Below are 9,902 nucleotides of genomic sequence, written 5' to 3' on the forward strand. Positions count from 1 at the left end.
AAATCGATGACGCAAAAAGTTAGTTTGCCACTTAATTCATCATTTTCGTCGTTCTCGTCCTGGTAGACAGTCATCTACGTGCTCGCTAATTATAACGACAGCTGCGTTTAAGCTCACAGACAACGTTAACTATCGGTCTCTTTTGTTATGCGGCAGTACTCTGGAGACAGTTTGCAAAAATTAGCATACGTCATGTTTATTCGATTGCTAAATAAACCATTACGATCGGCCACGGTACTTAAGTAGTCGCCAACCCGGAGTTAGGAGACGTGCGGGGTTTTTAATTCGTTGTCTATACTCATGAACAGACAAACCAATGACAGATGTATTATAAATTCGCCGTTTCTGCAATGCCAGAGCCGCCATGATCTCTCACATACAAAAACGATGTGCCGTCTGTATGTGCGGAGGGGGCGGAGAGGCAGTTTACAAGCAGGTCTATTGCCCTTGGCTACAGTGGCGCAGCAACCAACCACCTGGAGGAGATGGCGTGCAGAGAAGTAACGCATCCATAGGTGTGGTTAAACTGCTCTACATCGCCGATCCCCCACTACGATGGAAGTCGAATGCTCGTTACGCTATGGTGAAGAGGTGGCAAATAAAGCAGTTTAGCATTGTAAGGCGGTAACTCATCATCGGAGAGCAATTTGTGGGCTATTAAACATACTTATATGCAAAGAAGTAAGAATCCAAACAATGTCGCAGACGGACAGGAATCTCGCACAATCACAAGGATTCACACTGTCTTTCTTAGAGTAGAAGCTCTGGTAGTACAGAATGGCCCATCCGACCACTGAGTAATCCAAGGTTGCCAGCGGTACATCAAGGGTGTACCTATGATGGCAAGAACAGCGAGACACATCGGAGTTAACTAGCATTGATACAAACAGGTGGGAGAGTCTAATGCTTACATGAGGATACCCCAGAGTTCTTTAGTTTAGTTCAAAGTTTGCAGATATTTTCCATAGGTATCCGAGTTTATTATCTGGTTAAACCCACACTTATTGCTCAATACGATTTTGCTACACACATTAGTTTCTGTCATACGAGTCTTGTCGCACATACTATTTCTATATTTATAATTACAATATGCAAAACGCCTGGCCAGTCTTTTACGTTTTTGTTCACATATTGTGTATAATGTATAGATTAGAAATATAGAAGGAGGTGAAGAGGCTCGCAGCAGATCTATTATGGCAAAAATCATAATCTCCGATTTAATTTGGGTGCAATAATTGATTAATCTACGGTACAGACTACTGACCTGTTGAAAATCAGCAGAATATATAGTGATGACACCAAACTCAAAAAGTGAGACACTAGTATGTGATAAATGCTAGGGCAGGCTTGATTCGAGCTCCTGCCAGCTAAAGTCTGAATTCATCTGAAAAAACAATAACTGAAAATAGAGTGTATTTGAAAAAGAAAAAACAAAAAAGAGTTATAATAATGTACAATTTCTTGTACACACCAAATCGTTTATTTCCGATACGTTGTTTTGCGTTATCGTTGGCAAGCCATAATGCGTAATTGCGATTAAACAACATGGACTTAATTTGAGCAGACACCACGACCCCATCTTTTTCTCTAATAATCACTATGCTATTGGTCCCTGATTATCGAGAATCAAATAGTTGCATGCCTTTATTGCTCTCCGTGCCGATTGTTCACAAGTTATATTCCACATGCGAACCCAACCACGCGCTCGCGAGAGCTAGAATCCTAAAAGTTGATTAGAAATCAGAGGCGTTTGAGAAATTGTGCAGAAACCAGTAAGCAGTCCCCAAAAGAGAAAGTCATTAATCCGTTTCTTCATTGATTATTCACAAAATTAGGGCTCCGTATTGTCTATCGGCAGCCCCCTAAATGGGGCATGTACGAGAGGAGAGCGAGCACTTAACTTAGTGAGTCCGTCGCCATATGGGGTGCACAGAGACCGGCCGGGAGACCACATCTGAGGCGCACTGATAGAGAAGACACGTTGACGAACAGAGCATCGTAGTGAGGGATCCGATTCCCTGACCACTTGGCGAACCGACATGTGATGTAGAGAAGAGCATCACTTAGTGAGTCTGCCTGACAGCAACGCGCGGGGCGCGACACATCGGTGGACATATGCAGATAGACAGAACATTCACACGCAATAGTGAAGTCTCCTGACACACCGCGTCTCTGGTGTAGGGAACACATGTGTGGAATGAAGCAATGGACAGATGGTTCACGTCGAAAAGGGGAGGAGGGTGGATAGGTGAGGTCTCCTTGAGCAAGCATTCCGAGGACACATGTGTTCGCTTGTCAGAAGTAACGACATAAGGAATCACTTAACGTTAGTGAGTCTCTCCCCCTGCGAGAACCAACTGGGGAGCAGGACCTGTGTGGAATTCGTAGGAGGAGAAGACGAACATCACTACAGTGAGGATGAGTTTCTCCTGACACACTGGGGAACGGACTACATGGTGAGGGGATTAGAAGAAGAACATTCTAACTTCTATGAGAGGGTGTGCTTCCTGACACAATCAGGGGTTGACCACATCGTTGAAGTGTGAGGAGAAGGGCAGGCACTTCTATGGGTAGTGCGCCTCCTCAAAATGACCCACTACCGGGGGACACATGTGTGAAATTACGATAGAAGAGAGAACATCACTCTTCCAAGATTGGCGAAGTCTCAAGTACGTTAAGATCACACCGGTGGTACACATCCAATGATGGGACACATGGTGATGTTACGAGAAGATCATACAAAGTATTTGAAGAAATATAAAGTGACATATATACACGACATGGTCCATACCGGAATGTTGAGAATTCGACGTTATTAGGCGCAGCTATAGTGGACCACTTTCTACTGATGCCTTGTGTGTATCCCCTTAGGTCAATTGATTAAAGATGTGAACATTAGCGCGAGCCAAGGTGCCTTTAAGAGTGGGAAACTGGAAAGTGACAGAAGACTTGATGGCACCCACATGTGAAACGTCTCCTTGATAAAGAGCCTCAGCTAGGATTGGAGAAGGGAATAACATGCACTTAAGTGATAGATTACTTATTGCCGTCTGAGGATTTAATTTATCTGAGCATAGACGGCGTTCTAGTTGTGAGATGAAGTTATTGCATGATGGTATATTCTTTTTACCTCCATGCTGGGGGGGAATGTATGGAGGATCCTGTCTTCTTTGACTATCTATTACAGCTTCCGACACTTTAGCTGATGCACCCAGAGTTTAGGATGCGGGCTATGTTTGTTTTATCGCCTGGGACAGTATAGTGCCGGCTTAGTGGGGTGTGTTTGGCCTTCGGTGCAACGGTATATCGAGTCACTCTCTCGCTGTGCACGAATTCTGGAATTAGGAGGTAGATTTCCCTGTGTAGCAGCCAGTAGAGGAGAGAGCAGGTGGTATTAGTTACATACTAATGTTACTACTGGCATTTGCACAGACAATAAAAACATCGCCCACATTAGACAATGATTAATGAATTTGGAATATTGTAGGTATAAATAAGCTCGCAATATTTTGAGTTGATATGTAGGCAGAAAGGTGGCGAATGAGAAGAGTGGACAATAAAAATGGTTCAACTTTAAATATAGTCGCAATACTAAATGAATTAGGAAATTAATAGATAACTCCCTAGTACGATTACCGAACATATAGACACAAATCTTTAATATTCTGTGTTGATGTAGAATTGAATACGTGCCTTCCTGATTCGGACCGATAGAGAAGTTTATGAAATTAAATTAGTTAATACCAAAGTAATGTTGAAAATATAAATTTCTTAGATCAGAATTAAAATAGAAGCTCAAGAAGTATAGAAGAACCATTATATATTGATTTATATATATGGGGAAAAAATGAATAGAACTCCATATGAGAGAGAGCAAAACAATATAAAACACAAAAATACCCGTAGAAAATATCTTGATGTTCAGTGCGTCGACGAACAGAGTAATAGGACAGGGCGCTAGACAAATAAGGTTCACATAAGCCGAAACAGTTAGGCAGATGTGTGAGTGTAACAGGTAGGGATTGAATACAAAGCAAATATGATGAGAGAGAGGAAATGATAATTAGGACAAGATATTAACACTTGTGGCCTCTTTCGCAATATCAATCACTTTACAATATAAGAAACAGCCAAATAAAATCTTCTGATAGTCTATAACCTTTGCAGCATGCTTGTATATATGCATTTCTTATATAATTATGACAAAAACAAACAAGTATCAAAATTCCAAAGATAAATACTTCCCTACCCCTACATAGAGAGGATTAGGTAACTCGATGCTGTAAAACAGGCGCTTCGCTTCTGAGTTGCGTGTTTTTACTCCGACGCGCTAGCATTTTAGGTCAGATGATAACATATTAATCTTATTTCGCGGTTTATATTATGATAAGCTGTACGTATAAATTAGACCGCGTCTAGTGGGATAATTGGTTTATGTTAGTCCGTCCTGCTGATATGTATGGGCTCGACGGCCCGTTGCAAATACCAGGGGAGTTTAGCCTATGCATGCGGTGTTGCGCAGTCGGAAAGCGCTTCCGCGGAGGTGAAACAGAGCTTGAGCTTGCCAATGGTGCGCTTGCCTGCCCTTCAGTACGCGCGTTTTTGAGAGGGGGAACTCCGGGAGAAAACATGAGGGCTATTAAATCACAAGGCGTGTCACAAGCCAGGAACGTTTTAAATATAATATATTTTTAATACCTCGGTTTCATTCCTCCAAAGGAACTAGCGTATCTTTATACATATTAACTATAAATTTAAGCGTTATTATATACCAAACATATATAGTTTAATCCTTAAAATCCCTTAAAGTAACAACATTGAACTCTCTAAAATACTACTGTTTTTTGATAAACAAACATTCCTATCTGACTCAAAATAATAAAAAGTAGAAGTACAATACTTTTATAATACGCGGATTTGTGCGTTTTAGTAATGTTACTGATGCCAATTGGTAACAAGCGCTTCTTTCACGTATATTGCACTATTATTTATTGGGCGCGAGATTCAAGATAATTTCCAGCGTTTTTAATTAGTTATGAATTGTAGTAGTTAGGGTGTGTAATTTATTTTATTATTAATTATCCGTATTATCATGACATTTGCCTTGGGTTGTGGTAATTATTATTTTTTGGACATTAATATAATTATATTTTGTATTTGAGAGCTTTTAGAGCGACTACCTTGCTATACACATACTGCTTGAGAGATGGTCTCTAGAAAACAACTAGTGACAACTATGGTTACCCCCTAAACAAACGGTGATAGGTATATTAAGGCAAAGTCCAAATCTGTTCTATTATCCGATGAAGAGTGTTGTGGAAAGTGTTGCTCTTACTTAACAGCCATTTTAAAGCTTTTTATTATTATTTGCAATGATTATTTTACGAGTCCTTCGCTCCTAAACTTTCATGTTCTCCAGGGAAGTTGCATTGCAGGGGCCATGCAGGATATTCATGCACTGTCCCAGGGCGTCCCTGGACCCTAACACTCTACGGGATCAACCCCCCAGTCAACACTGTCACTTTCACTAAATTATTGTTCCACAAAACACTAAATACCAGCAGAACAACAACCACAAATTAATTAGTGTTTAGTATGCATTATTTAAATCACAAATCTTGAAACCTTATTAGTTAATTACATGAGTTATCTCTGTGGTCACGGGTGCCGTCAGAAGGAGAGCCGTTTCACTAACCTACTGTTTAAGCCTGTTGAGCTCCCGATAGCTAACAAGCCTCGAGAGATCTCCGAGTCACCTTGTTTTCTTTCTGTTTTTTCTCTGTCTAAAATATCAATAACACAAATATTCAAGACCAACGCTTTGTTCAACTCTTTAGGGGCCGGCGGAGAGCCTAGATCCATGCCTGCCGTCAAAAGTGGAAGATCTCTACCAAGAGAGTAATAAAAGTAGAGTTTATAATCCCGTCTCTGTTTAGCGTCCCTGCGCTGATGTTTTCGCTCCTTTTATGAGAGAAAACATTGGCACGCAAGCGCACGCATGTATTTGCGAAGTCCTTCTAATCACTCTTATGGCTCAAGAAGGCTGGAGAGCAATTTCCGTTATCTGGCAGACCAGTACAGCGCTAGCCGAGGAGGACCTGCCGGCACCCCGGGCGAGGCGAGTGGTTAGGCCAATCACAGGCCGAGTGTGCGGCAGAGTGATGCAATGGACTCTGTGATTGACAGCTGGATCCACCAAGAGGTCGAGATGTGGCGTATTTCTGTTGGACACTTGTTTTATTACCGTAATAGTAATAGAGAGCCTGTGAGACCATATACGTTCCTCCCACACGACCATCTTCGCATCTTGGCACATCGCTAATGACGACAGCCAATCACATTTTTCATGAAAAAACCCGAGAGAACCTACTTCATTCCTCAATATCCACGGTGTTTTCAGGAGAAGACTCTGATTAGTAAAACAAGATGTAATATCATATATAACACCAAATATACAAGAGTGTCTATAAAAGCTGAGAAAACAACCGTTGTCACTCCTTGCGCTTGTGTTAGCCCCATTTATATTATATCAAAAATAACACAGTGGTTTGAAACAGAACAGCCCCTGTGTAAGCTGCGCTACGTGTTAATTAATTTATATTACAAATAAACACAGTGTTTTCTGAGTCTCGTTACCTAGGAGAGCGGTGTGAGATTAAATGACATAACACAAAATTACATGGTCAAAGAGTTCTCACTTGAGGTCCGATATCAATACTCAGAAACAAAGACTATGTAAAACATACTAATAAACACAACATAAAATATACCAGATGTCTACGAGGCTGTGTTTATCTACATTTAGCGGACATGTGTAACTAATATGTCAAAACACGAGCAGTGTATACTATCTGTATAGTCTTACCGAGTATTATACACTTTGTCCTCGCGAGTAGTAATTAAATACACAGTGTTTTTCTGAGCCGTTACTCGACTGTGTAAGTTTTTTTATACACAATAACATTTGTGTTCTTCTGAAGGACCGATTACTTGGCGCCAAGCAAGTAAAATTTTGATAACCCAAAAGTAAATTTTAAAAAAAATGTTGCATAGTTCCAAGGCAGAGAAGGCAGCACACCAAATAAAGCTGTGTCTTTTTCATGAGGTCAATCGTTACTTGCAAGTGGTGTAAATGTTATACCAGCTGATAACTCCCAAAATTTTCTTAAGACCAAATTTGCCTGCTTATTTACGAATGTAAACGGCATCCTCATAATAACCACCTTGAATTTGTCTTATGATTAATATATGAGATTACATAAAGCCCTACGTAGAGTAACTGTCGTATCCCGATGTATGTGGTGGTTATTCACTGAATTTACCTTTAAATACCAGTTGTTTTTAATTAAAAGAAAAACATCATTATTATAGTGGTATTATTAATGTATACTCTGCAGGTTGACTTTCACAAAAAAAAAAAATGACACGACAGCAAATAATTAAAAGGGAGGTGCTGCAGCCTACTGTGTCTGAACTGAAGCCAAACAGTTTTAGACCTTTGCTGGTGGAGCGTCACCAGCATTGGTCTATTGTGCCTTTAACATTGAAATAATAGTATATAACAATAGTGTTAAAAACGTTATATTTGCCTTTTTCTTGGAATAACTTTCTTCAATCCGCATCTGGGACATTCTATATTTTTTCTCTCAACTACAAGCGTCTTATTCCTCGGTCAGCCCAGAGTGGAATCCATGAACAAAGGACCAAAAAAAAAATGATATCGTGGTCCCACTACAAAGTACCTAAACATTCCTAGCACTCTGCACTTGGCACATGTAAAAAACCATCCTCAGGATTCAGGCAAATAGCTACTTGTCACTCTTCCTGTGAAGATCAAAGGAGCATATATAAGTGGTATTTTACCCAAATGCTTTTATATAGATAAGATTACCATGACGATCCCGTACAGGAAACAATCTTCCCTTTCACATGTGGGCTTCTACACCCAGAAAACTGGGGACAAATATTCCAGCCAGAGAAAACACCAGGGCCTTGTTGTGGATATTCGTAGCGTCTCTGGCGAGCACCCCAGGGTTGTACCAGCGAGGGCGGCCGGATAAGACGAGACCTTGCCCACTGTCAACTTGGTCACTCAGCTCTCACCTTCTTTCCAGGTGTTTGTTTATAGGACAATGTCTGTTCCCAGCCGAACACCCGAGGTACTTGGGGGCTAGGTTGGTGCTCCAAACGTTTGGTTGTCAGATGGACACCGATAGTTCCCTTTTTGCCTCTCTTGTTGCACACAGGTGGTATGCGGCCGACACAGTCCGTCCCCCATACTGAGCTGCAGACGCCACATTGCGCATGTAGGCAGCCAAGATGCCCATGTCCTGGTTGAGAACCCTGTTCCCACCGCTGACATGTTGGGTTGGACGCAAGCAATGATGGCCAGATCATCCGCGTAACCTATTTACTGGATGTTTATCTCCGGGAGGTCGTGGATATAGATGTTAAACAGCAGTGGTGAGAGGACAGACCCCTGTGGCACCCGTTCCTCAATCTTCTCAGTCTGCTTCGCTGGCCATCGCTGGTCCGAAGGATGAAGCTGCGGTTGGACAGCATCTCCATTAGGAACTTCACCATATGCCGGTCTGGGATTGTCCTCAGCAGCTTCAGGTGAAGTCCACGGTGCCAGACGGTGTCATATGCGGCCGTTAGGTCGAGCAACACTACCCCAGCTTTGTCTTTGGCCTGAAAGCTGTCCTCGATGTCCTGGGTGAGCAGGGTTACTCGATCCACCGTCGACTCCAGCTCTGCCTCTAACAGAGAGGGCGGAGTTGTCGGGTTCAGGAGTTCCTCAAAGTGCTCCTTCCAACGCCCTAACACTCCATCAGTTGAGGTCAACAACGTCCCATCCTTACTGTACACAGCTTGGATGGTTCCCTGCTTCCCCCTCCTGAGGTGTCGGACAGTTTTCCAGAACAACTTTGGTGCCGCCCGAAAGTCTTTTTCCATGTCTTCTCCGAACTTCTCCCACACCCGCTGCTTTGCCTCGGCCACGGCTGAGGCTGCTGCCCTTCGGGCCTGTCGGTACCTTGCAACTGCCTCGGGAGTCCCCCGGGATAACCAATCCCTGAAGGCCTCCTTCTTCAGTCGGACGGCTTCCCTGACCACCGGTGTCCACCAGGATGTTCGAGGGTTACCGCCCCTTGAGGCACCTAGGACCTTGAGACCACAGCTCCCCGCCGCGGCTTCGGCAATAGAGGCTTTGAACACCGACCACTCTGGTTCAATGTCCCCAACCTTCACAGGAATGCCCGAAAAGCTCCGCCGGAGGTGTGAGTTGAAGGCCTCCTGAACTTGGGCCTCCTCCAGAGGTTCCCAGTTCACCCGAACTACACGTTTGGGCTTACCAGGTCTATCCAGAGGCTTCCCCCGCCAATCGACCCAACTCACCACCAGATGGTGATCAGTTGACAACTCCGCCCCTCTCTTTACCCGAGTGTCCAAAACATACGGCCTCAGGTCCGATGATACGATAACGAAATCGATCATGGACCTTCTGCCTAGGATGCTCTGGTACCACGTACACTTATGAGCATGCTTATGTTCGAACATGGTGTTTGTTATGGCCAATCCATGACTAGCACAGAAATCCACCACTCCGGTTCAGATCAGAGGGGCCGTTCCTCCCAATCACGCCCCTCCAAGTGTCTCAATCATTGCCCACATGTGCGTTGAAGTCTCCAGCAAGATTAAAGAGTTCCCTTCAGGAGCCCCATACAGGACTCTTTCCAGGGTCTCCAAGAAGGCCGTATACTCTGAACTGCTGTTGGGTGCATAAGCACACACAACAGTCAGAGTTTTCGCCCCCAATATACCCGAAGGCGTAGGGAGGAAAACCCTCCTCGGTCTGCGGTAGACTCCACAACGAAGCCCCCAACCGGGGACTCTGTGAGATC

General features: G+C 43.3%; 1 protein-coding gene across 1 annotated transcript in view; it reads right to left on the minus strand.

Moving 5' to 3' along the window:
* Nucleotides 1–6,529: 6,529 nt before the first annotated feature.
* The window catches only part of LOC104950120 (differentially expressed in FDCP 6-like), a 6,446-nt gene continuing 3,073 nt past the window's right edge, over nt 6,530–9,902 (minus strand). Inside the window, exons 3-4 of the mRNA XM_010776595.1 lie at nt 8,679–8,683; nt 6,530–6,567 (exon numbers count right to left, since the gene is read on the minus strand). Of these exons, the coding sequence (XP_010774897.1) occupies nt 6,530–6,567; nt 8,679–8,683 (43 nt within the window). The remainder of the gene's footprint in view (nt 6,568–8,678; nt 8,684–9,902) is intronic.

The sequence above is a fragment of the Notothenia coriiceps genome, unplaced genomic scaffold, assembly GCF_000735185.1.
Source record: "Notothenia coriiceps isolate Sejong01 unplaced genomic scaffold, NC01 NC01_scaffold00017074, whole genome shotgun sequence".
NCBI lineage: Eukaryota > Metazoa > Chordata > Actinopteri > Perciformes > Nototheniidae > Notothenia > Notothenia coriiceps.